Below are 25,773 nucleotides of genomic sequence, written 5' to 3'. Positions count from 1 at the left end.
ATTGTCATATTAATTAACAGTCTACCAGCTGTCTACTGAAGATTATGGCTGTAAGTCATCGTTGCAGTGTGTAAACAGACGTTACCAGACATGCTCAGTCAACATTGAGCTAACTGTCACAGATATTACAAATGCAGTTGTCTCAGAATAAATACAAATATATATTTTTTTCTTTAACTATTTAACTTTACCCAGTGTGATATGGAAGCATTTTACGAAGAGTGAGGCTCTTGCGAAATAACAGTGCAAGCCCGTAAATGTGTTTTGAATCCAGTGTTCTCAGACATTGTAGGTTCCAGCTATAGTACGTACAACATGTTCTAAATGGTGGTATGTCACTGCTGATTGGATTTAAACGTCGGCACAAGCTGTTTCCTACATAGACACCTTTCCATCCACACACAGCTGGTCATCATTAGAGACGGTAAACATCTCACTTATTACTATGCCTCGTCTGTTAAAAATGACTTCAAATGGAAATTGAAAATGAAAAAGCACTCAGAAATGGGACAAAAGAAATCCCTAATTCCATTCGATTAGCCTCTGTGTGTATACCTAACAGGGAAGTGGCTTCTCCTCAAAGAAAAATACATTGTGGTGACTGAGACAGACATGACACAAAGCAAGTCTCTGGGTGATTTTATGCTGGATTTGAGGCATTGAAAGTCCCCACGGAGGAAATTGCTCATCTAATTATTATTGTGAAATTAATTTCTAGGTTTGCTCTAAACTTCTTCCTGTGTCTGAACCAAAGTACTCAGTAAGTCTTTCATTTGTACTAAATAGCAACACAGTAATTTGCATGCAATCCAAAGTTATAACACTTTTTTCTTGAGGATTGCTCTTGTTAAATTCAATTTGTCTAATAAAACATGTTTCCTGCTCGTCTGTCACCTGACAATATCCTCATGTTCCCTTTCTCCAGATGGAGGATTAGTAAACTTCCAGGTGTCCTACTGCAGAGGAAAAACAAGAGAAAGCGCAGACTAACAGAAGTCAGTATGTTTGAACCCTTTCAATATGTACAACTTTATTCAAAGGGACATTCCTTTTAAACAAGAAGACAGACATGCGAAAAGTCAGTTTATTTGCCAACACCTCAGAGACCATGGCTCCATAAAGGTGGAGAGGAAAAAGACTTGGAAGAATGTAAACATGTTGTGACATTGATCACCGAGCATCGTGCAGCATATTTGAAGATATTTAACACAAACCCATCTGTTGTGTGACATCTGACTATTTAAACCAATAACCAACAGATATCTAGCATTATCGTACATATGATCGTATACATAGAATTAAAGTAGACTGAAGAATCACGTTCAGAGGACGTACGACACACGTGAACTATTACATATTTAACACTTATATTTGAGTCAAACACTTTCATATTACACAGCACAGTTACATGAATCTTTGAGGAAAAAAAGACTACATTCAATGAAATAGATGCAAATGTTCTCTCCATTTTAGGATTCTTGTTAATATTTGTCTTTCTGCAAAAATAAGCTGATCCATATTGTCCTGTGGCTAAATACCATTTGTTGACAGAGTAAATAGGAGTCTAAAGCCATGCTAGCGGCTCTGTGAGGCTGTACACAGGTGCTTTGCTCTGAGTGCTAATGTCAGCATGCAAACATTTGCATAATAACAATGCTAACATGCGGATGTTTAGCAGGTCTAACGTTTACCCAACTCACCATCTTAGTTCTCTGTGTTAGCGTGCTAACATTTGCTGAGTAGAGCTAAACGCAGCTGAGGCTGGTAAGAAATGGGAATGTCATTAGTTTTGCAGGTATTTGGTCATAAACCAAAGAAATGGACCAATAAAAAAATGTGACCTGATGATGCTCTTAGAGGGGGAGTTAGGAGATCCCTGAAGTTATTAAAAATCATCCTCTGAGGATCATAAATGCCTGAGACAAATTCCATGGCAATCCATCCAATAGTTGTCAAGACATTTCACTCAAAAACGCAGACGTCAACCTCATGTTGGTGCCGGAGGAGAAGTTTGGGGATCAACAAAGTCAGTAGGATTCATCCTCTGGGAACCATGAATATCTGTACATGTTATGCCAACCCATAAGTGAAAACTTTGATCTGCTGGTAGCGCTACGAGAAAAGCCAAGGAGATCCTCAATGTTGTCCGGATTCATCCTCTTGGGAACATGAATATCTGCAAAACTTCACGGCAATCCATCCGGTAGCTGTTGAGGTATTTCAAACTGGAACAAGTGGTCGACCAACCAATCGTTAGACCGCCATCATCTTAGCCATGGCTAAGAATTTTTTTTTCCCAACATGGCTAAAGAGATCTTTAAAAATCTTTTCATATTTGAAAAGTATCCGTTATGTAAAAGTGACTCCATAGAAACCTCAATACACTCAATAGTCCTCTCTAAGGACTTGTGTGTGAGTTTCTACATGAAAGCCTTTCATTGATTGTTCATCTCCACAATGTGGTCTAACCATAATAAACTGTTACTACAGGGACTTGTAGTTCTGCTGTGATGTTTGTCCTCAAGATATCAACACAGCATTTCATGTTCAACCATAGACTGTAAATAAAGATGGACAATATAACAGCTGCCCAAAAGTGAAGCTAAAATGCAACATTTCCACTGAAGCCAGGGCCGTCTGACCTTCGCGTGTGTCTTCATATCCGTGTCAACAGACACGCAAATAACACCAATCAAGAGTCTATGTAATAGAATATGCTTCAATTTCATCATAGAGGTATTTCTGGAGATATTGTGGTAAGTTGCGGTGCCTTTCCGGGCTAACCGCTACCGTTTGGACGAGCCGGTGTTTGTGCCTGACCTCTATACTGCGCAGACTCCGACTCCAAATGACGTCTAGAACCCAAGATGGCAGCGTCTGTATCCAAGATGTATTGGCTTCTTTTTTGCACGGTGGGAGGAAACGGACACGCGTCGTCCATCTGTACAGTCTATGAGTTCAACCAGGCAGGCTCGAGGGGAGATAAGCGTCCGAGGCGTCAGCACCTTTATCTACAATCCGACAGACTCTTGAGGCTGATGTAAAGGGAGCTGACCATGGTGGCCTCCTCCAGGATGGACTCCTTCCGATCGGGCTGACTCGCACAATCCAGGGCCACAAGCGTCTTGGGCAGCTTCCCACTGAACAGCAGGTAAATGCAGGGGTTCGCACAGCTGTTCAGACTGGCCAGCAGCATCAAGATGGTGAAGGTAACAGCTGGAAGCAACAGAGGAGCAAGGGAGAAAAATAATCAACTGTGCCTTTAAGTTTCACATTTTGAGCCCTTTTACTACGAAGGACCAATTTCTAACTTTGAAGCGTCATAAATTAAACTCCATTTCCCCACATTTTAAATTCAAGGAATGAGAATATATAACAATATCTACTTAATGTATTGCACTATTTTCTATCAGTGTGAGTTCACGTGGAGATGACCCCTTAATATTTTTATTAGTAGTAGTAATAATAGTAGTATTATTATTAAATAAATATGTACATTGTGGAAAATGTTTTTGAAGAGGAAGATGCTACAATACCTAAACTCATTCACAGGGAATTAGGATTCCAAAATTCATTAAATCAACTAAAATACTTTTTGCAGTAGTAGTATAGACTAATTTTTTCCCTCTGAAAATGTTTTTCATCATCACATTTGATGCCAAATGACAGTATAGATTTGGCATGCAGTGCATTCTCATCTCAGAATGTTTGTTTTGAAAAATAAAAATGTAATATTCCCAGTAAGAATGTGTCTGTTTTTTCAAGTGAGATCCCAAACCCTGTCCTCTTACTCTGAGTGGGCGCGTCAACGTCCCACACGGACCAGAGCTGCACGGTGAAGAAAGGCGTCCAGCAGATGATGTATGCGAGCACGATGACCACGGTCATCTTCACCGTCTTCACCCTCGCCTTGGACACCCCCGCCACGCTGCTGGCCCTGGAGGACAGCGGCTGACCCGCCGGTGCCGCCTCCGCGACGTGCTGCGTCTTCATGTGAAAGTTGCTGCGCACGGTGTGGCAGATGCGCACCTGGCACACGATCACCACGAGAACGGGCAGAGCGAATATCACCAGAGTCGTCCAGGTCACGTAGGCTCTCGGTCCCCACGGCTTGACGAACTGCGCCCAGCAGTCGTACACACCGGGAGCGACCTCGACCCGAGAGAAGATGAAGATCTGCGGCAGGCTGCCGATGAACGAGACGCACCAGACGGCGCACACCGGACCGTTCCAGCGCGCCCTGCGCTTCTGGAAAGTCACCATGGGGTTGCAGATGGCTTGATACCGGTCTATGGTCATCGCTACGATCATGTAACTGGAGGCGAACATCCCGACCACCTGCAGGTACTTCACTACGCGACACAGCACGTCGGGCCCGACGAATCGGTCGGTGATGTCCCACATGAGTTGGGGACAAACTTGGAAGAGTGTGACCACCAGATCGGCGACGCTCAGGTGGAAGACGAAGACGCGCATCCGGGAGAGCTGCTTCCTCCGCTTCCACAGCACCGACAAGAGCCCGGAGTTTAGGAGTCCTGCGGTGATGAAGATGACGGACAGAAGAGCTATCTCCACCCGAGCCAAGCGCTCATCTCGCGGCTCATCCCCAGAAAGTGTACTCCCCAAAGTGGCGTTACTGACGTTAACAATGAACCAAGACATGCTTTCTAAACAAATAACGCAGCGAGCTGAACACAGTTCTATTCTAGGTGAATCCGGCGGAAGCTCCTCGGAAAAACAAACTTGTGGGAGTTTAGTGAGCAACAAGTGTTGAGAGACTCCAGGCAGAGACTGCAGTGTTGGTAAAGGACAGCAGAGGGCTTTATATGTCCTCGTCTCAGGAAGGAGGAGCAACCTCAGCCCACAGAACAGATTTCTTACAGCGACAAAAACACATGGAGGAGGAGAGGATGGAGACATAGAGCTTTGTATTCTGCACTTCAACAAAAAGAGTCTTTTCAATAAAAAGGTAGAAGCTTTTTTTTTTTTTTTCAAACAAACTTTCTTTACAGAAAACACAGCAAAGAAATTATACACAACCGCAGTTAAACTGAGGAGAAAACCAAAACAATAAAAAACCAAACTTCTGCTTTTCATTATTATTTTAACATTTTGTATCTTCTGTAGTAACTGAACATAACAGCTGCTCAGCCAATGGATTTTGCAGCCAGCTCTGTAATAACACATTTAGTGAAATCAGCGGCCATTGTACACATTTTCTCATACAGCTGTGTTGCAGAGAGTATATCGCGTGTGATCTCTTTACATGGAGTCGCAGGACAACAAAAGTGGCACCGGGCTTATTTAGAACAAAATTGCATTCATCGGGCGGCTACGCGTTCCCCAGTTCTTGCGGTGTCCTTTCTCGACAATATGCAGCAATCTGCTCAATCAATACCTGCAAATGAGGCCCAATTACCTCCTCATGTTAAGACTTGATGTAACTGAGGAGTTCGTCTTTGTCCATCTGGTAACGACTCTTCTTCCAGATGTCGCGGAGCTTCTGTAAGGCGGCGCCGATCTCCTTGCCCGACGTGACCCCAAGCCTCCTCAGATCGTGACCGCTGACGGGGAAGCGAGGGACGGACCACCTGCTGAGCTCTGCCAGCAGCTTGTCCTCGCCTTGATACTTCAGCAGCTCACACACTTTACTCTGAGAGTCCAGCTCCCGGCTCTGAAAACATACAGCGGGTGTGAGAATGAATGAATTAAAGCCCCTGAAAATCTGGTTTCAGATTTGAAGTGTTTTTCTAGAACATAAAATAATCATAATGTAAAAAAAAAAAAAAACAACGTAAATTAAGGTATTATTGATTTAGATTTCATCACTTAAACACTCAGCTGATCTGGTGAGTGCTGTCTGATCATATTTGATTGACAGCGGCTGACGACCAGAAGCAGAAAATCCCCCTTACTGTCATCACCCTTTGATTACATCATTCCTGAATCCTGATTGGTTCACACTTCACAGTAATTTGTGATATCACATTTTTCCAGCTGAGCCAGTACAAAGAGCACAGGGGGGGAAAGAAAAAAAAACACATGAATACAGACACTCTGTGTGTTCATGAACAGTGTGAACACATGCAGGACCACTTCACCTATAATAACAAGACCAATGTGAAAATACATTTTCAAGGCCTTTGAAGGATTCCTGTTAGTCTGCAGAGAGATGTCTCTTTCTTTCACTCATCCTGCTTCTGTCTAACTCAACAGAATTATTTAAAATCTGAATCCAGTCTGGAGCAACGTTGAACTGATCACATCTGAATCCTTTGGAATTCATTTAAGCTAAGATATCAACGGTTTTGAGAAAAGTACTAAACTAAGGCTGATGATGTGAAACTAAAATATATGTAAAACTTAAGTTTTGACAAACAGATAACATACTTGTTATTAAGATAAATGACAGCCGGAAAAGTGCGGTAAGTGCTTGTTGCTCATAATAATAATAATAATAATAATAATAAAAAAGCAGATAGGATTACTCAAAAAGACATTTGTTGGATCCAAGCACTTAGAAACAATCCATTCTGATTTGTCTTTGTGAACTCATCCCTTGTTAGTGAGGACAAACACTTCACAGGAGGCGTTCCACCGGGCCACGTTAGTATGAGAGGGACCATGTTGTGATCCGATGTGGGTGATGGATGTTAGGAGGCGAGTTAAAGAGTGCGATTCCTGCATTTAAAGTGGGGCTGTAACCACAATTCATTTTGCGGTTGGTTAATCTGCTGATTATTTCACTCAATCGTTTGTCACATTTTCACAGAGCCCAAGGTGACGTCTTTAAATAGCTCATTCTGTCTGCTTACCGTCATAGAAGACTAAGAAAACAAGCAAATATTAACATTTGAGCTGGAAACAGTCAAGCTTTTGTATCTTTCCTTAAAAAAAAAAAAAAAAAGATAGATTATAGATTGATCCAACTATTTAAATAGTTGGGAATTAATCTTTTGACCGACTAATCGCTAAATCCACCGATCGTTTCGGCTCTAGTTCAAAGCATGTGTTATCAAGGACCGCATTGTTCTGGTAAGTGTCCCAACGATAAATCTCTCCTTCCCTTTTTAATCCTATAAAAACACAAGAACGATCGCCATCCGACAACTGGAGGAGTCTGAGACTTACGTCGAAGATGAAGTCAGTGAAGGGTTTGAGGCTGTCCGACTCGTCTTCGCTCTTGCGGAGCTCCCGCCGGTGTTTGACCAGGAACAGAGCCAGAGTCTTCTCCTCCCTGGACACCTTCAGCCGGATGTCCATCTTTTCCACCTCCTCCGGGCGGCGGAAGAGAGCAGCCAGGACGGTCATGGGCTTGGGAGAGTGGTCTTTGGCTTTCTGCCACACTCGCTTCATCTCCTCCACGTTGCCATCTGGAGGTAAACCTGAGGAGGTGCGGAGACGGGAGGGACTTCAGACAACTCCAGAACACAAACACATTTTACTGCTGATGACATGCATTGGGATCCTGGCAGAAGTCTTCTGCGGTTACTAAACAGCCTGAGAGGAGTTCAATCATCAAGAGGCATTGAATCCTCTCCATCTCCAGGATGGAAATTGAATCCTTCCTCATTTGGAAACAGCTCCAAATTGTCCGGTTCTTGAGAATTGTTGAGCGTTGACATTACTGATCCCAGACTTTAACTTCTTCCAGTCTCTTTCCTTAAAGAATGGACAAGAGGTCATCGTGAATTAATCAATTTACTTGTTTTTGGTTGATGAATAAACTAGGTGTGTAATAAAGCCAATCCTTGCATTTCTCTGATTTTGTGTATTTTTTTAATACACCATCTTAAACCCTTGTCAATGTATTGTTTCTTTGTACATTTAGGCGCAGCAGCACACTTAATATATACATGCCAGGCTGAACACCCATGTGTTTGTCCTTCTTGTTTACCAGGTTTTGTTTAACACCACAACACTATGAATTGGAGGCAATTCCCTCAGGCAAAATCTGCAGAAATGACAACTTACAGAAAGTGTGCATAAAGGGCTCAAAATGTCTGAGAGAGCCGTCGTGCACATGACAAATTGACAGACAGACCTGAGCCCTTGTGGATTTAGCGGCAACGCTCCTCGAAGACTGTGAGACTGAAGGTTGGACTAATTACTTAATGTTTAAAAAACACGTAATACGTTTTCCCATTTCCCCCTCTGCTTGTAGTCTTCATGCTGAGTTGAGCCAATTGTCTCCTGGCTCCAGCTTCAGCTTCATATTTGGAATATTGATATCTGGGGCTTTTTTTTTTTGGTCTGTCCCATATTATCCTTCCCCTTTCCTCCTTCGATGCCAGGAAAAAATACTTTTCAAATCCTTTCATTCCCTGCCACCCCCCTTCCCCCTCTCACCTATGTACTGAGCCAGTTCCAGACTGTACATCAGCTCCAGCAGATGAGCAGCGTGGTTACCAACAACCATCTTCTTCAGCTCCATCCAAATTCGTTCTCCTGATATGGCTGCAAGTCCCCGACCGTTCTCCTTGATAGCAGCCAGCGTCTCAGCCTGGTGGCCGTCAGGCTCCAGGGCCACCCTGCCGTAGAACCTAGGAGTGAGACGGTTCAGGTCAAACAAATCAGGTCAGACAAATACAAACAATGATTTTCGTCTTTCGCTAAGTGGAAAGTAGAATAAGCCCACCTAAAATAGCGCAGTATTCTCAAGTAGTCCTCTTGGATTCTTTGTTCAGCGCTGCCAACAAACCGAACTTCACGATTCTGCAGGTCTTCGTATCCTTTGAAATAGTCGTATAGTGTGCCATCAAGCCCTATAAAAAAAAGGAAAAAAGGTCAACAAAACATGTGAACAATTTTTGATACAAGTGTAATAAAATAAATGACAATGTCCCCTGAACTGATACCACATGCACAAACACACAAATACCTAAAAACATGGAGTTGATGGTGAGGTCTCTCCGCTCAGCGTCTTTCTGCCAGTCGGTGGTGAACTCCACCTCCGCATGACGTCCGTCCGTCTCAACATCCACGCGCAACGTGGTCACCTCGAAGTTCTCATTGTGTAGCTATAACAATAAAAAAATAAAAAGTTAAAATACACAGATGACGAGAGGCTCAGCAAAGACATAATAATGTCCTCAATGACATCAACATGGTCCCTCATTCTGAACAAACTCTCACTTCCAGTAGTGCAGTATGAAATAAATAGCTTTTGTCACGAGCTGTAAAGCTACCATAATGCCGTTAGAACATTGTAGGCTTTTTATATTTATACAACCTTATGGCGCCATATGCTCCAGCACACAACATCTGCTCATCAGATGCAACTTATTTACATATTCCATTAAAATAAAAAATCAATGTTTGAGCTTCTTGTCTTGCTGGGCTGCGAATCTGTTGTGTGATGTTTTCCCACAATCCATCAGGATGGCTGATCCATTAACCTCTTTAAAGCAAGACGTCAGACCCACTTATTTGATCGATCAGACTGCATGTGTAAGAAGAAAATGACTCATTTTCTATAATAGCCTCCCATGATGCAACTGGCTGCTCCAACGATCTTGTATCACTGCTGCTGTCTCTCTGTACAATCCCGTTTTGTGTGTGTATATGTTCATATGCGTATACCTTTCAAATGCATCTTAGAATGTATGTGGTCACGTATTTTATGAATGTATCTATTTTTTATTATTATTCTTTAATTGCTGCCTTTTATTCTAGGCATGAAAAATATCAACATTATCATTTAAGTAAAGGACCTCGACTCACAGATAGTTTACGTTTTTTTTCCAAACACTGATACAAAAGTGAAGGTAGGACACAGCTGCATCCTGCCTGCTCAGACAGACCAGCCTCTTACTCTTGCTGTAATGGTGCCATGCGTCTCTCCTTTGTTGTTGATCATCCTGATGCCGGCTTTTTGGAACATGTGCTTCATCTCCTCTGGAGTGGCCGTGGTGGCAAAGTCCACGTCTTCAGGCCGCTTCCCAGAGAGCAGGTCTCGCACAGCACCTCCAGCTATCCTCAGCTCATGCTGGTGCTTCTCAAAAACCTCTGGAGAGAAGGAACAAACACACGCTTACAGGAGCTGAGGAACCTTTCAGAGGAAGTGAGTCTGGAGGCACAAACAATCTCACTGGGTGAATCAAACCTGGAGGGGCAGAGCCGTCACACTGTCACAAATCAGTATGAAAACAACAACAATTATTATTTTTTTCTCTTTTAGTCTTTTTGAGGATTTTTCACTCGAACAAGGAAATGATCGCCTCCTCTTCTGGAGCTATTTTGGAAACGTGTTTTAGCCTTTTAATGCGTGTGAAGTGGCAGTTAACCCAACAATCACAAAATCATCTAGGTCCACTCATCATGGCTGGCCTTAAACATAAAATTAAAGCATAGAGCCTGTTCCAAAGTAGAGATGTAGAGTGTCAAAGAGATGTATATTTATCAGACAAAGACGGTCTGACAAAAATATTATATTGGTTGCATTATGGGAAATTTAAGATCCATCTATTTTTGGCATTTGTCCCAAACTAGGGAATAAAAATCAGAATATTTTGGCCTCTGCTGCATAAAAATTGACTGTTCAATATTAATCTATCGCTGGCCCAGAACCCCAGCTTCATGAGAGTGCAATACTAACCACCTGAAAAACATACAACATTCCATGAGCAATTATCTCTTTTTTTAACAATAATTGGGATTAAAAAGTCTTTCCACCATGTCTTTATATTTGGATTTCACTGAGCCTGGCCATTACTAGATTTATGAGTATATATATATATATATATATATATGAGTATGAGTATATATATTGAGTGGGACATTTTAAAGTAGAACATGGTAAAACATGCCAGTGCACTCTGGTGGACTACCTGTCACAGTGACAATGTTTCTGAATCATTTCCACCATCTCTTCCTCTCTTACATCCTACAGTGTGCACTGCAGGTGCCTCTCTCTCCTGTGTAGAACACACACTACCTTCACTGCCATGCCTGTGAGTTGTATGGGTCCACATCTCACCTGCTAGTCCATTCAGCCCATCAGAGAACAGAGACTGGAACTCACTGGTCTTCAGCTTCATGGTGAAGAGACTCCTCCAACAGACAGATGTTCTACCAATCACACGAGGACTCAATAATATTCTGCTCCACATCTGTAGCAACATAAACAAAAAGTCACCGTATTACATCATCTGAACTACATGTCATTGCGAGTCCAAGCTCGTTAGAGGTCCGCGTGCACTTGTCACGGTGTCCACGCCGTGTGTCACACATCGCCCGCACACGCGCAACATCCACGTGTCAATGTAAACACACCAAACATAACAGACGGAACCGACCTGCAACTTAAATAGAAGCTCTTATAACCAGACAACGCTGTTGTCACTTCATGCTATCCCTCTTTCTGCTGCGAAAGCTTGGCAGGAAGTGTTTCAGTAACTGACCAATAGTGTGAGGTTTCACCCGGGCTGAGGAGGCGGGGCTTAAGAGAACGAGCTTTCACAACAGCTTCTCGCGAGAGTTTAGTTCGTGGCTTTGGGTGACTTTTTCCGGCTGATGAAGCGGGTACACCGTGCTGTCAGATTAAGCAAACGGAACAAATGGCTGAAGTGCAGCTGGCACCGCTCAGACCGTGGGACGACTTCTACCCCGGCTCGGAAAGATTCGCCAAACCGGACGGCAAAGATTTGGCGAAATGGAACAACAGGGTTATCAGCAACCTGCTTTATTATCAAACGAACTATTTGGTTCTGGCCATCGCTGTTTTCCTGGTTGTAGGGTAAGTTACATTATGGTAATTTATGACATTAATACAGCGGATGTCAGGCGCTGGTTTTGGTTATTCTTGGGCAACTTTTCCGGTTGTTGGGTGGGGTGGTTGCTCGTCACCTTTTCTTTTCGTTACGGTTGCCCTGTTTGTGTCAACTTGGATGTAGCCTCTTAATTAAAGGGATTAAAGATAATGGTGCAGACTGTTATGTGAGAAAGAGTTGAAAGGAGTCCCATTAGAATGAATGGAAAGATATCGTTCCTGCTATAAAGTGATGCACTGTTACTGTTATGTACTGTCAGTGTGAAATACCTTCTTTCTCAACATGGGAACCAAAGCCAACAAGGTTTGTATCCTTCATGTAGAAATACACATTCATTGATTATTAATATACAAGTGACATGAGGCTCCTGTGATGTACTCACATGGAAGCACATTGAAATGAATCGATGTTGGGCTTTGACTCACGCAGTACAAGAACCAAAATCAGGATTTCCACAAGAATGAGGTCTGTCTAATAGATCTGATAATAGATACCAGGCCTTTTGGCTTTAGTTGGCACTTTGTTCCATCTAAATCCCAGTTTACTAAAAATAGCGGTGCTCTGTCACGGTCTGCCCGCTGACCTGTGTGATGACATATTGTTGCTCTGGCCCATGAAGGCCTCGTAAGCCTTGTGTGTCTGGTCAGCTGATGGAGAGCACAGATCTCCCAGTGTTGGATCATTTCTCAACGAGTCTATAATTGAGGATGAACTTTGACACGTTGGTTTACTTTGTTTCACAAAATTGTATGTTGTTATTGTTACTGTTTCCGCTGTGTCGGCACAGTCACTCTTGTTTGTGATATGCAAACTTGTGACAGTGATCGATATGGAGTCACATGTAAAAGGGACACGCCGGGTTGTGTCATAAGAATGCAGGCAGAGGTGATAGTTGTATTTGTTTTACGGTTAGATAAATCTATGAAGAGGCAACACCAGTTTCCCAACTTATAGTTGCGGGGTCATATTTGATGACGTGAGAGGTTCAGGAGAGTTTACAAACGCATCCAAAGACGACGTCGTCTTCCTACCAGTGAGGATTTGTATCTCAAAGCAGGTCTGGTAGTAAAGACAGAGCTAACCGTTTGTTTACTAAGAGACTTTGCATGACATGGAAATATTGTATTGTAAATGTTTACGCAGCGCAATCGAAGTCCCTCGCTTGGTATGAAACATGGCTTCAGGTAGAGAGTTTTTCATAGTGTCAGTAAAGAGGTAGACCTGACTAATAAGGGGATATCTAACATAAGCTGATCAAATATATGTTGATATCAGCTAATATGTCAACCAGAAATTGCAGTACAGGAATGCCAAAGATATTTTTGAGGTCATTTAGAAACACCAGGCAAGTTTATTTTTACAAACATTTTTCGTGCCCCAACTAAATTATTGCAGCAGTGAACTTATGATTTAATGTATTGTTTTTGGTTTTCAGAGCTACAACTAAAGCCTGTTTTCATTGTAGAGGAAATCATTTGGTCTATAAAAATATTAGAAAATAGCGAAAATATTAAAATAATAATTTCCCAAGGAGCACTTTTTTTTAATTTTTATTTCCTTATCAGATGTTCATCTGTGGTCCTGTCCTGTCAGTATGAGAACAGACTCATGCTTATAGGCGTCTTGTTGTTGTCCAAACGACGTCTAACCACTTGGGGGAGCCAGTGACCACACACACACACACACACACACACACACACACACACACACACACACACACACACACACACACACACACACACACACACACACACACACACACCAGTTGTACCAGAGCGCTTTCAAACTGACCCCTCTTCCCCCTCGTGTCCTGTGTTGCCGCCCCGCAGGTTCCTGAACCCTCTGGGGATGTTCACAGCCGCGGCCGTGGTGTCGGCCGTCTTCGTGGCCTCGGTGTGGGCCGGAGAGAACCGAGCTGCGATCAGCGACTTCAAGAGGCGCAATCCCACGGCCTTCGTGATCGCCGTCATGGTCGCCAGCTACATGTTGATCTCCCTGCTGGGGAGCGTCATGGTGTTCATGACCGCCATCACTTTACCTCTGGCTTGTGAGTTCACGATGATGCTGTAGCGCGTCAAATATAATGTAGACACGTTTCTGCTGCATCATTCCTGGCAACAACAAGAAAAGTAAACAGATAAATATGAAACTAATCGGCTGAATAAATATGTTTGATGACATAATAGATACGTAGTTAGAGGATTATGATCAGTGCATTTCAAGTGAAATGAACCTTAGCCTTCACGGTTCCTTCAGAATCACTCAAACATGTTTTGGACTGGAATCTTTCAGATCTTCAAAGGCCGATGCTCTTATAGTCCGACTTGAACAAAAGTTTTACAGGTTTGTTTTTGCCAAGCTTCTTAAAACATTAACAGTCTCTTTTTTTCCCCTCATCTGCTTCCTTTTTCAGTGATATTTGCACACGCTTCCTTTCGCCTCCGCAACATGAAGAATAAACTGGAGAACAGGATGGAGGGAGCCGGCCTGAAGAGGTCCCCCATGGGCATCTTGCTGGAGGCTCTGGGTCAGCAAGAGGAGAACTTTCAAAAGATCCAGAGCTTCCTGGAGGGGAAACTGAAGGACTGATCGTGTGGTCTTCTTTTTTTTCGCCAAAGATCTTGACTTTTTGTCTCAATCCAAACCTCTTAAAGTTTGTTTCATACACTGTGTGTGTTCACCCATATACTGTGTGTGTGTGTGTGTGTGTTTTGAAAAGAAAGACTGTAATCTTTTACATTTTCCCTCAGGGCATCTGTCACTCCGCTCAGAAGTTGTCGGGGCACTTTTTTCTCAAACGGTGGTGACAGACATCTCACATCTCCGCTATGCAATGCGCCGGTGTTCATGTGAGGCACACACAGCGAGCGGACTCCCTTTTTTTTCTCCGTATGGAATCTGTGTTTAATCAACTCTGAGAAACAGCCAAAGTCGGTGCTGTCGGCCAAACTTGTGAAAAGCGACGCAAGCGTTGCCTTGTAACAAAGAATAAAAGACCGTGCACAGTCAACACTGCCGGGTCTGTACTGTTGGACGTTTTTGATTAATGTCTCCTCACTTACAAATCTAAAAGTTTTACACAAGAATGCATTTGAATGGAAACAAACCAACTTTATGTTCCCGCAGATTGAAAAGAGAAAGCACTGCTTTGTCTTGGACTGTGGAATACATGTGACTCCAAACACTGATCACTGTGTCAATATAAATGAAGACTTCAAAGGAGTGCGAGGTCTTAACCCGCGGCCATCAGTATTCCTCCTGGACCTCTTGACTGTTTAATCTTGACATCCCCCTCCCCCCTCCCCCCCCCCCTCCCCTCCCCTCTCCGGGGGTGATGGATTGGCTAACTTGGCTTTCCTCTCCACTTACCCCACTGCTAATCAATGGGCTGCAGTAGATTATAGAGAGCTGAGTGCTGCACACAGTGACAGAGTGGATTCATCTGCAGTCATTCACCTCCAAAAACCCGAGTTAGTCGCTGCGTCAGCTTCTTCCAGCTGCTTTTTTTCTTTCTTCTTTTTATTATTGGATTCCATTTGAAATTGGCTGCAGATAACGAGAATCCATGTGGAACGTACGGCCCCGTTATTTGGTTATGTGGCAACATGACGATAAGAATGATGGGCATTAAAAAGAGTAATCACTTCAGAGGGCTGTGATGTGTGTCCACATTAACCCGTTGCACTTTAAGGCAGCATCATTTCTCCGTAAAGGTATCTATCTTCCGGTGACCATACTCGGGCTCTCCAGGTTAACTTTAGACTTTAGCTGCGAGGCTTTCCCGCCTACTGTGCTACAGTAGTGATTGATGTCCTCTCCTGTGGTGCCTCATCTCCATCCATACTGTGCAACTTGGAGGAGTGAACCAGAGCGCTGGTTGCCTCAAACTCAAGTGAAGTCATGTCTCCCGGGGGCACAGTGGAGGCCCTTGTTCAGCTGCAGCTGCTGGTTAGGATCCGGGCAACACGTGTGCGCTGCCGCACGCCCAACAGGTGCGTGATTACTCCTCCACGGACGTGTAATCCAGGAGAGGAAGTCACAATCACACACACACACACAAAACAACACTTAACCTTTCTTGGTGTTTTTGCACGAGTCGGCACTACTTAACCCAAGTTGTCATTGTGAAACGACCGTAATTGCTTCCACAGGTAACCGTCGGTGGGGCAACAGAAGTCAGTGAACGCGACACAAAAACAAACCTGTGTGCTGTTTCTGCACGAGCTGCTAAGTAACGGCACCGTGTGTGCTTTTGACTTGCAACATCTGTTTAGTTTCAACCACGAACAGAACAAGGCGTGGGACAGGGAGTCATCTAGTTTTATACAATACTGCATGTTGTTGGTGATGCACACAGCCCTCTGGGTCGACCCCTTCATCTTTCAGCTCGCCTGAGAGGCTTCCGGGGTTTTTTGGCCGGCCTAGCTGTCAGTGAGCAGATGTGGCGGCTCGGGCCTTCAGTACAGCTGATCATGTGACACGTTAACGATGACAGGCTGTGTGACCTTTGCGGTCTCCTTATGTTAGCTCTTCAACCACGCATGTTTAAAGAGAAATAGATATAGCGTTGTGCTCAGAGGCGCATGAAGCACAGAAAGTTCAACTTCCGACGATAGAAATCAGATGAGAATAAACGGATCTTCCGGCGATCTCCCGCATTCATGGACCCATAGAGCATTCTCCTTTGACCCCGCCTCTTAGATGGTCCAGCCCAGGCGAAGTGAAGCCGATGCGTGTCTCAAAACGTGCATTCTCTCTACTGACCAGCAGGGGGCGACTCCTCTGGTTGTATAGAAGGCTATGAGAAAATGACTCAACTTCTCACTTGAATTATTACCTCAGTAAACATTGTAAACGTGAGTTTATGGTCTCAATCTTTAGTTTCAAGTCTTTTTCAATACAGCATGATGTTCATTTAGTACATTATGGTCCCATTTAGAGTCAAATAGTCCATAATGCTGTGCTTTAGGGTGGGCTTACTGTGAGGAAAAAACAACATGGCGACGGCCGTATTCCAAGACTGCGACAGCGCTAAACTCGAGGCTTCACGACGGGAGTCCACAAACCAATGGGTGACGTCACGATGACTACGTGCACTTCTTACATACAGTCTGTGGTCCAGCCTCGTTCTCAGGCTCGTTCACATTAACGGAGGAAGGAAATAAACTCTGGATTGGAACTATAGTGTATTACGCAACTTTTAGGACCTAATAAATCATACAATGGCTATTCATGTGTTTGTGCAGAGTAGATTAATTACCTAAAATAAAAAAAATGATCCGCTGAGTTACGGACCTCTCAAGTCTATGGGGGAAAAAATGCTTTTGGTTCCGATGGCGTCACGTGACGGACCTGGAAACTTACATTCCACCGTTTGTGCCACTATGTAGAAATGGCTTCAAGAGCCCGGCATTCTTCCTGGGGGCTTGTCCCAGACACCCACGCTGACAGAAGGTCATCCGTAGTAGCACACGTGACCGCTCAGCTAATCCAACTATTCACCCTTCAGAACTTGTCCGAGCCATTACTCCCTTGGATCAAGGTAAGTGTGCTGATCCTAGGAGAAGCCGCGCGGCATAACACGATTTATGGTCACTTTAATCTGAGTTTGGTGTCCTATGGCTGGGCTGACATGTGTGACATCCTGCTCTATGAGCGTTGTTTAAAATATGCCGTATCAGTAGTTTCTATACGGACACCAAAACAATACTTATTTCAATACCGTACAAACACGCTTAAAGGACCAGTGGTGTCCAATCTAATGGTAAAATGTCTCCCTTGTGCAAAGCGTGTAGAACTACGGTGGCTGAAGTGATAGCGCAAAGGGCCCTATCTAGTTTGTCCATTCAGGGCTACTGTAGAAACATGGCGGCCGACATACCTATATCATATTCCCTTTCTTCTAATAGATCCCCCTAAATGCTTCACACTGTTCCTTTAACAAAAAAAGTCCAAGATGCTAATGTTGAAACACAAGCAGCTGTATAATTACCTTTCCTTCATAAGATTGGCAAAATGGATTTTATTGGAGAAAAAAAAGCAGCATTAAATGATTTCTGTTAGATGAGGAGGAAAGTAGATAGGAGCCCATTGTTTATGTAGTCGAGTGTCAGCTGGAGCAGCCTCGCCTGATGTCTGGCTGCAGCTGGTGTGAAGCAGCAGAGACAGAGGGAGACAGCTGGATACAAAAAAACACTCTCCCCCTCAACTCAACCCACCCACACACCCACACACCCACCCACCCACACCCACACACACACACACACACACACACACACACACACACACACACACACACACACACACACACACACACACACACACACACTGCCTCGGGTAAAGCCAAGGAGCTGAAAGTGTGAGAGACCTCCCCTGAGCTCGCTCAAGAAGCAAAAAAACACAGAGGGGCAAGAAAAGCTGCTCAACTGTGGCCTTCACAGAGAAGGAAGCGGAGGCAGGACACTGTGAAAATGTGTCCCGTCTAGGGAAGGAAGGGAGGGAAACGAGGTGAAGGGTTATAGGATAATCTACAGGGGGGGGGGGGGGGGTAATGCATGTGTGCAGCAGGTTTTACAACATGGATGCCTACAGGAAGGGTGAGGTGTTATAACCACTAGCTCGTCATTCTCAGGGAGGACAGGAGAACAGGTTATAGCCCATAATGGGTGCGACAGCTTTTAAAGACTGGTTCGGTGGGTTTTTACGGCTCAACGACACTGAAAACGAAGCTACGCAGCGGCTGGCGGGAACACGGAGCTCTGCAGCAAGGAGAGCGTCTCTAAAAGCCGATCATTTATTCATAATCAGCTCTCATCACGACTGATTGCAGCTCGGCATACAAGCACACACAAAAAAAAAAAAGAAGAAACTCTTCAGATATCTTTCCAACTATAATCTGCCTCCTTGAATGCATTCATGTGATCCAGTTTACCAAGAACTCCATTCTAAGGCACTGTGACAAACAGCTGTTTTTCAGAGCAATACAATCTAAATGAGACTCGAGGTTATTTGGTGACAATAATTGTGGTTTCTTCAAACCTCATTTCATTAATTGAACCGTCTGAACAAACGTTCAGTTCCCTAATTTAATGGATTTGGATTTAAATCCCGTTTTCCTGCACTCCGACGGACGAGATTTAAAAGTTTCAAAGTGTGTATACTGTTCTCATGAATAACAATATAACCCTCAAACTGAACAACCGATTCAAATGCTGATTTTCTTTTTTTTAATTCAAACAAACGCAATTTTACAAATTACTAAGAACCAGCTTAAAAATCAGTTGCTTACTATATATTACATGCTTTTTTCAAATACAATAAAAATGCTCTAAAAAAAAAAAAGACGCAACCAGTGTATTTACAATAGCAACATTTACACACAGCTTCCCTCTCTTGAGAGAAACTGGGAGCACCAGTCCATGATGTCCAGCATGGAGGAAATAACCATGTTACAATACAAATTCAAAAAAACAGAAATGTCTGTCTTCCTGCAGTGACTGATCAGATGTGGCAGTGATATCAAAGTTTGTGACTTCAGTTAATACTCAAACGGTGACAAGTATTTGGCTCAATTGTATTGTAAGTACTGACAGTGAGACAGACTGAATACTTTGTAAATGACAATCAAGAGTACACTGTGGTAGTTACAAGCTATGCGATGATAAAACCGACTGCGTGTTCCAGGAAGTAGCCGTCTTTCTGACTCATTTTCAACGAGTTTAATCCTTCATATTATTTTGTTGCTAATGTCCTTATCAAAGCTCGTCCAATCCTTCATGGTTACAGTGTTCATACGTGTGTGTGTGTGTGTGTGTGTGTGTGTGTGGGGGGGGGCAGAGCGTTGTTCATCGTGGCTCACTGCGCTCTTACAGAGACAGTCCTGGTCCTTGGTTTGTGAAGCCCGAATCTCTACAGAGAAACACTGGAGATCTTTAGTCCACGCGGTCCACAGCAGGTCCTTGGTATAGTTTCAGTGCACAAGTGCCATCACCGCAAACACTCGCAATCCAGCAGTGACGCCCGCCGTTGGGTTTTTAGTTCTGATCGCAAGGCTGCGGGTCGGTTTTCGGCTATTGCATTTCAAGAGAACAGAAAACGAGAGGACTCCGGTTCCTTTACGGTCAAGTTCCTTCATTCTTTGAATCCTCTTGTGAAGAAAAAAAACAGGTAAGTGCAGTCTAAGGCACAATGACAGCTCGTCATGGTGAAAGAGTTAGTACAGCGCACAGACAGACGGGCAGCTACACTATTGTTCCAGGTTTTGAGTCCTCGTGCCAGCAAATCTGGTCCTCGGGCTCCGGGTCAGTGTGCATTTGGTGACTGCTGTGCGAGTCCATTTGGCTGACGTCTATGTAGGATCTGTAAAAAAAAAACACACCAGATTGAAACACGTTAGACAAGGTAACGGCCTGAATGTAGCTTGTGACGGGTTAACTATGAGAGTAGAATGAATTTAACCCTGGGCTGTCAAATGAGCTTTGTAGTGCCAAGTTCAGGTAACTAATGCTGCTTAGTTACTTCATGTGTTGATCAGGCGTGTTAATACGCCCAGGGTCAAACATTCTCACCCCAACAACACAGCGGATGCACACAGACATGAAACACACGCATAGCCTTCAGATGCGACGATATATTCAGCGGTCACATTTTTTCCCCTTCTGCCACACAAGTGCTCTCCCACCACCGCAACACACCCAGAGTAATGAAGCACAGATCAGCCAGAGCAATGTGAAATGAGTTGGAGCTTTCTGTTAGTCCCTGCCACATAAAAAAAAAAAAAAAAAAAAAAAAAAAAGCCACACCACCATCACCATGACAACCGTGTGGGGAAGTTTTTACATTCTCGTCTCTCACCCTTTCTTCTGTGCTGTGACTGTTAATTGAGGGGGAGGGGGGGAGGTTAATTTCCCTGGTCAGAAGCATAGGCAACAGCACCACACCTCTCTAAAGGCCCCGCGGGGCGCGCCATCCTATCACAGCTCCGCCACTCAAACTCTGTGGGACATCTGCGTATGAGAGAGGGTGGGGGGGGGGCAAAGATCAATGGGTGAGTGGCAGCACATGGGCAGGGAGTCTTCTGCACGGGTCGAGAGGAAGGCACACGGCAGAGAAATGTGATCACTGGATGACATTATGCCAGCTGGAAGTGGAAGTAGGGCAGCCATGTTTATTTTTATTTTTTTTAAAAGAAGCCATGCAGTTACTTCATCATACATGACACAATGAAAGAAAGACGAGTCAAACATCTCAAAAATGCAAAGTTCACTTCAAAACATCAACAAGCAGACTACGGCGTCACGTTGCAGACAAACTGAGAGAAGCAAACGCACAGGCTCCGGGCCGCTGCTGTTTACTTACTATGAACTACCTTTAGCAAAGGACACCTTATTGAGCCTGTGCCCTCTGGAGGGTTGAGGCTGCGCGGGGCCGGAGGCCACCTGCCTGACCCGACAGCCGGGGGAGTAGGTGGAGGATAAGGGGAGGGAGGAGGAGGAGGAGGAGGGGGGCGGGGGAGAGGTGGGGGGGGAAGAACTAGCAGGGAAAACGGCACAGCGCCTCCGGCCATCGGGGCTGTGCCAGGGGCCCTTAAAAGTCCCGGAGGCGCCATATCTATAAGAAAGCAGGGGCCAGTGGACAGTTAAGGAGGAGAGCAGGACCAGTCTTAAGCTCTGAGGAGGAACTGACCGCAGGCTGCACAGATCCTATAATCCTGCCGCCGAGCCAGGCTGTCATGTTAAGCACACCGATGTTTTCTCATTTCCTAACTTACGGTCGAAGAAAAGGTAACAACGGCTATACATCAGTCCACAGTATTGTTGCGCGTAAAGAGGGATAACAAAACCAAATGGCGGCTTATGTTTTCTGTAGCCATCCATTCTAGGTAATTAAACAGTAGTGCTTAGGTTGGGATAAGAAGGATCAGGGAGTGGCTTATTGGATAAGGAGATGAGTTGTTTTTGTTTTCTCACCTGTTGTGGGCGGAGTGGCTGTAGGGGGCTGTGCTGTAGGAGTAGGACTGCGGCGCGTGCGCGGGCATGTCGTATTCCGACATACCGACGCCAACACTCGCGTGGCCTCGCCAGTTTACGCCAGAGGACACCGAGGACACTGGAGAAGAAAAAAAAAAAAGGTCAGCAACTGACCCACTTACATGTGGAATCAAAGATAACGACGTGGACCGTAATACGGGGTGCGGTGAGCTCACTTGTGGAGTAGGAGACGTTCCTGCCGTTGTGGCTGTTGTGCGGTGCCGGCATGGTCTGATAGCCCAGGCTCTGCTGAGAGCCTCTGTCGTAGTCGTAGTTGTAGGCCGCCTGCTTGTGCGCAGCGTTGCGTTGGTACCAGCCCCTCAAGTGCTCGGCCACCATAGCCTTCTGGACGTTCTTGACCGGCTCGTTGCCGCGGGGCGCCTGCCGGTTCCTGGGCGGCCTCAGCGTGGCGTACGGGTTCTGGGCCATGGCGTCCATCTCGTCGGCGCCGTAGTGCATGTCGTGGCCGTGGTATGCCATCGGGCCGTGGTGGTACGAGGGATTGACGTTATAGTGTCCTTCCATCTCGTTTTCGTACACGTAGACTCCGTTGGAGTACGGCTCCGGTTCCGCGTAGCTGGGGTATCCCGTCACGTAGTAGGCTGTCGTGGTGGGTCTGGCCCGCGGCTGGTAGGCGTAGCAGCGGGTGTCCGGCTGAGCCAGGTTGGGCATGCTGCCCGTGTTGGCGTACAGGTCTTTTCTGTGGCGGCCGCGAGCTCTGCGCCGGTTGGCGTGGTTACCGGGGACGCTGTACTCGACGCTGGACTGGCTCGTGTAGGACGAGCCGTCATCGAGGACCTCCGTGCTGTTGCTGCGGCGGGCCGGGGACAGGGTGAACGCCGGCGGGGGAGCTTCGGTCTCCGTCGCGAGCTGAGACTGGGACTCCAGACTGCCGCTGCGCTGGCGGAAATGTTGTGGAGCGTCCTCTGATCTGTGATTTAGAAACAATAATTAAAAGCTGTTCATGAAAAGAAACTGCCTATGTGTTACTACGTCGTCTACGTTCATTTAGCTATGAGCAGATGGAGTGCGGTTTCTCGTAGATGTGTTGAAAATGGCACGACTGGTGTGTAACTGGCTCCGAGAGCTGTCGATGAGGCAGACATTTGAGAGAAAAACAAAGTGATGAATCGGGGGGGGGGGGGGGGGGGGGGGGGGGGGCCTACCTGAGCTGGGTGCTGCTGTAGGCGTTGCGGGTGAGGTGGGGGGTGGGGGGCATGCTGCGGGCATCGCGTGGCTGTCTGGAAGCCGGTTTAAACGGACTGCAGTGGCTCGATAAGGCCTCGCGGTGACTGTAGTGGAGTGATTCCTGGACTTGGCCGTAATGCAATCTGGAACACAGATAAGAACAATGTTTTCTCTTTCGGTCAGAAGAGCTCGTTATTGAGATAACGCACCTCTACCGGCTCTTCATTTGCTCTCAAAACTGAAGCAGAAGAAGGAATAAAAAAAGCATGGGGTTTGCTTGTATGCAGCACTTTACTCATCTCTCACACCCGAATGACTGCCATTACAAAGTCCTTTGGTCTTTCTTTTCATGCAGCGGCAAGCATTACGGCTGTTTAAAATGAGATTAAATCACCCACATCATTTTGTAAACAGCCCTGAAGTCGCTGCCATTTAAACTACGTTTCCAGAGCCACCTTCCTGTTTTCCCCCCTTTCTTCTCTGCTCTCTTCTTGGAATTGTTCTCGGCTCCTTCACAGGCAGCGACATGTTCTTTTCCATCTATTTTTAAAGTCGGTGCGTTGGGCTGATAAGAGGGAGATTGTTGGAGAGGCAGGAAAAGGAGGGAGGAGGAGGAGGAGGAGAAGACTGGCAGGAATGTAGCTCTGGATCGACTCTACAGGTCTGTACTGGCTCAATACTTAGTGCGTCTACAAAAACAACTGTCAGACACACACGGAACGTTCATACATTCATACATTTCATGGGTGTCAGTGCTAGCTGTGTACCTGCTGTCTGCATGCTGGTCATTGGCAGAGCCCCGTCTGTCGTCGTTGTAGTGGATGTTCAGAGTGTCAGCATGGTGTGGTCTGGGGGAATACTGAATCGATCTGGACCGCTGCCTCTGGGAACTGAGCTCATCCTCTGGGAGATAAAGAGCGATCGCTTGGTTAAAATGGATCTAAAGTGCAGCACATAGGCGGGAGTGAACACATGACACACTGAGCACGGCTAAGCCTGGAACCGTACCATCATCCTGAGTGAGGCTGTCAGACAGAGAGCTGAGTTCTGAAGGGTTGACATCATCTGGTAACAGAAGAGAGAGAAAACAGCCCTCAGAGACACCTCCGATATTCCACTTTCATAGAAATGACACTTTTTTTTTAACTCAACTACCACTACACAATAATGCTTAGCTCTTAAAAAATGTATTTCAAGCTTTATTTTACAAGCAGAGCGTCGCCGTTCTAGAGTTCCCACTGCTGCTGTTGATGACGTCTACCTGCTAAGATCAGCGAGGCTCTCTGGGTGGGTTTCCTTCCCTTCTTGATCCTGTAGGCGTTGATCTCCTTCTCGATCTCCTCCAGCTTCCTCATCGCATCCAGATAGTTGTTTCTCCTCTTCTTCTTCACCGTCTTGCAGAGGTCGCCCTCGTTGGATAACTTGATGGCCGCTTCCACGATCTTCTGCTGCAAGGCGAACCTGCTCTCCAGATTCCTCAGATGTGGGTCCTAATGGGACAGAGCAGAGAAACAAGACTTCACACACTGCTGACGGATTCATATCTATATTTATATTCTGATTCAAGTTCATTTTCCCAATTGACAACAAATGTTTCAAGAAAAGCATTTTGCAATGCGAGCCTCAAACCACATGCTAAGCTCTTAAGCCTCATTTCATGAAGTCAAACGATCTGGTCTCCAGGTAAACAGACACAGCGGTGGAAGATCTGTCGACATTCATAATTACACAACAGAAACCTATCACAACACAACAGCAGCTGCACTCACCTCATCATAGGGGAAAAGGTCATCCAGCTTGAAGGCTGTCCCGACACGCCGTCGTACGTGAGGCACCTTGTCCCCCGTGGCCAACGGGTACTCGTCAGGCAATCTGCCCGTAAGCTCCTGCAAATGAAGACCACGACCAACAGTCAGCTGGGAGAGCGGACATTTTTAAAACGGCGGAAAGTAACAGAATGAGAGCGATAACTCACAGCTTCTCTCAGGCAGATCTTCTTCAGCTCCTCAATTTTCTGCGTCAGCGTGTCCTGAAGGTGTTTTTCTTTCTTTTTCAACTCGGCAACCTTCTCTTTCTTCTGCTCCTCGCTGACTTCAGAGTCGGCAGAACCTGGAACACACACACATACACACACACACATCTGATTAACTGCAAATTACAGCGATCAATCATCACCCCATCATTCATGATGTGGAGCAGAAGCCGTTAGCCGATTAACGCTCCGCTTACCGGCTGAGATGAGACTGCCGTTGCTGGCCATGATGAGCTGGTCTCTGCTCTCGATGCTGGACAGTTTGGTGATCCGCGGGGCGGAGATCTCTGTGAGGTCCATGGCGATGTCTCCTGAACTCCTGGTTTTGGACATGTTTGACTGTAAGAGGGGAAGGGGGAGGAAAACGGGGGAGGAGGAGAAGGAGGGAGAGGAGCAGTGAAGGAGGGATTGCGAGTACTTCATTTTAACGATAGCAGCGGCTCCGTTTGCGTGCTCGGCACCCCGAGCGCGCTGCTCTGTCATCAATCAGTGCGGGCTCTATGGGCTCTATTCCTGGATGAACACTGACACACCATCTGCCTTTGAGGGAGACAGTGGCTGAATAACCTCATTTGACTGCAGCCACTCGCTCATCCATCTCCGCCACAAAGTGCACATCACACAACGCTTATACCGTATGATGAGCCCCGACGCTCGGCAGATATGCATCATAAACACAAACAGGATCCGCAGCGTATTCGGACAACTTGAATACTGGAACAAGGACCGAGGCTGTGAACACATTGGGCCTCTT

At 45.5% G+C, this 25,773-nt stretch overlaps 4 protein-coding genes across 10 annotated transcripts in view; 1 reads left to right on the top strand and 3 right to left on the bottom strand.

Annotated features, from left to right (window-relative positions):
• Positions 1–3,007: 3,007 nt before the first annotated feature.
• On the bottom strand, positions 3,008–4,713 carry avpr2b.1 (arginine vasopressin receptor 2b, tandem duplicate, 1). The gene is made up of 2 exons (XM_068708043.1): positions 3,792–4,713; positions 3,008–3,216 (listed from the first exon to the last, which is right to left on the bottom strand). The coding sequence occupies exons 1-2, from the start codon at positions 4,660–4,662 to the stop codon at positions 3,008–3,010; spliced, it is 1,080 nt and encodes a 359-aa protein (XP_068564144.1). The 5' UTR covers positions 4,663–4,713.
• Positions 4,714–4,911: 198 nt separating this feature from the next.
• trnt1 (tRNA nucleotidyl transferase, CCA-adding, 1) lies at positions 4,912–11,380 on the bottom strand. 2 transcript variants are annotated; one of them, XM_068708042.1, is made up of 8 exons: positions 11,298–11,380; positions 10,979–11,111; positions 9,815–10,008; positions 8,882–9,020; positions 8,639–8,765; positions 8,350–8,543; positions 7,132–7,385; positions 4,912–5,674 (listed from the first exon to the last, which is right to left on the bottom strand). In XM_068708042.1, exons 2-8 carry the CDS (start codon positions 11,109–11,111, stop codon positions 5,429–5,431), a joined length of 1,287 nt encoding a protein of 428 aa, XP_068564143.1. In that variant the 5' UTR covers positions 11,298–11,380; the 3' UTR covers positions 4,912–5,428. The 2 variants fall into 2 exon arrangements, with proteins under 2 accessions (XP_068564143.1, XP_068564142.1); XM_068708041.1 differs by lacking the exon at positions 11,298–11,380 and having other exon boundaries at positions 10,979–11,285.
• Positions 11,381–11,507: 127 nt separating this feature from the next.
• Positions 11,508–14,786, top strand: arl6ip5a (ADP-ribosylation factor-like 6 interacting protein 5a). Its single transcript, XM_068708040.1, has 3 exons — positions 11,508–11,737; positions 13,601–13,818; positions 14,185–14,786. The coding sequence occupies exons 1-3, from the start codon at positions 11,559–11,561 to the stop codon at positions 14,358–14,360; spliced, it is 573 nt and encodes a 190-aa protein (XP_068564141.1). The 5' UTR covers positions 11,508–11,558; the 3' UTR covers positions 14,361–14,786.
• A 4,188-nt stretch (positions 14,787–18,974) lies between these two features.
• The window catches only part of frmd4ba (FERM domain containing 4Ba), a 40,936-nt gene continuing 34,137 nt past the window's right edge, over positions 18,975–25,773 (bottom strand). For 4 of the 6 annotated variants that reach the window (XM_068708036.1, XM_068708033.1, XM_068708038.1 and 1 more), the window contains 11 exons: positions 25,217–25,358; positions 24,963–25,096; positions 24,757–24,873; positions 24,249–24,477; positions 23,996–24,052; positions 23,755–23,890; positions 22,966–23,130; positions 21,976–22,730; positions 21,740–21,878; positions 21,129–21,380; positions 20,041–20,129 (listed from right to left, as the gene is read on the bottom strand). In XM_068708036.1, coding sequence (XP_068564137.1) covers position 20,129; positions 21,129–21,380; positions 21,740–21,878; positions 21,976–22,730; positions 22,966–23,130; positions 23,755–23,890; positions 23,996–24,052; positions 24,249–24,477; positions 24,757–24,873; positions 24,963–25,096; positions 25,217–25,358 — 2,127 coding nt within the window. In that variant the 3' untranslated portion in view covers positions 20,041–20,128. Of the gene's footprint in view, positions 20,130–20,624; positions 20,777–21,128; positions 21,381–21,739; positions 21,879–21,975; positions 22,731–22,965; positions 23,131–23,754; positions 23,891–23,995; positions 24,053–24,248; positions 24,478–24,756; positions 24,874–24,962; positions 25,097–25,216; positions 25,359–25,773 lie in introns of all 6 variants that reach the window. The other 2 variants (XM_068708035.1, XM_068708034.1) reach the window with 2 other exon arrangements.

The sequence above is a fragment of the Cebidichthys violaceus genome, unplaced genomic scaffold (assembly GCF_023349555.1).
Source record: "Cebidichthys violaceus isolate CVI_PGR_0920_01 unplaced genomic scaffold, fCebVio1.0.p SCAF_130, whole genome shotgun sequence".
In the NCBI taxonomy this organism is placed as follows: domain Eukaryota; kingdom Metazoa; phylum Chordata; class Actinopteri; order Perciformes; family Stichaeidae; genus Cebidichthys; species Cebidichthys violaceus.
The sequence above is the reverse complement of the archived record's forward strand: the minus strand, read 5'-3'. Positions and strand labels throughout refer to the sequence as shown.

Excerpts from the sequence above, each read along its gene's own strand:
- avpr2b.1 (XM_068708043.1), bottom strand. The coding sequence starts at position 4,662 with ATGTCTTGGTTCATTGTTAACGTCAGTAACGCCACTTTGGGGAGTACA. Across the intron at positions 3,217-3,791 it reads CGTTGACGCGCCCACTCAGA|CTGTTACCTTCACCATCTTG; the intron begins GTAAGAGGACAG and ends TGTTGCTTCCAG.
- arl6ip5a (XM_068708040.1), top strand. The coding sequence starts at position 11,559 with ATGGCTGAAGTGCAGCTGGCACCGCTCAGACCGTGGGACGACTTCTAC. Across the intron at positions 11,738-13,600 it reads GCTGTTTTCCTGGTTGTAGG|GTTCCTGAACCCTCTGGGGA; the intron begins GTAAGTTACATT and ends GCCGCCCCGCAG. Across the intron at positions 13,819-14,184 it reads CATCACTTTACCTCTGGCTT|TGATATTTGCACACGCTTCC; the intron begins GTGAGTTCACGA and ends TTCCTTTTTCAG.
- trnt1 (XM_068708041.1), bottom strand. The coding sequence starts at position 11,123 with ATGTTGCTACAGATGTGGAGCAGAATATTATTGAGTCCTCGTGTGATT. Across the intron at positions 8,544-8,638 it reads AGAATACTGCGCTATTTTAG|GTTCTACGGCAGGGTGGCCC; the intron begins GTGGGCTTATTC and ends TCTCACTCCTAG. Across the intron at positions 5,675-7,131 it reads TCACTGACTTCATCTTCGAC|AGCCGGGAGCTGGACTCTCA; the intron begins GTAAGTCTCAGA and ends GTATGTTTTCAG.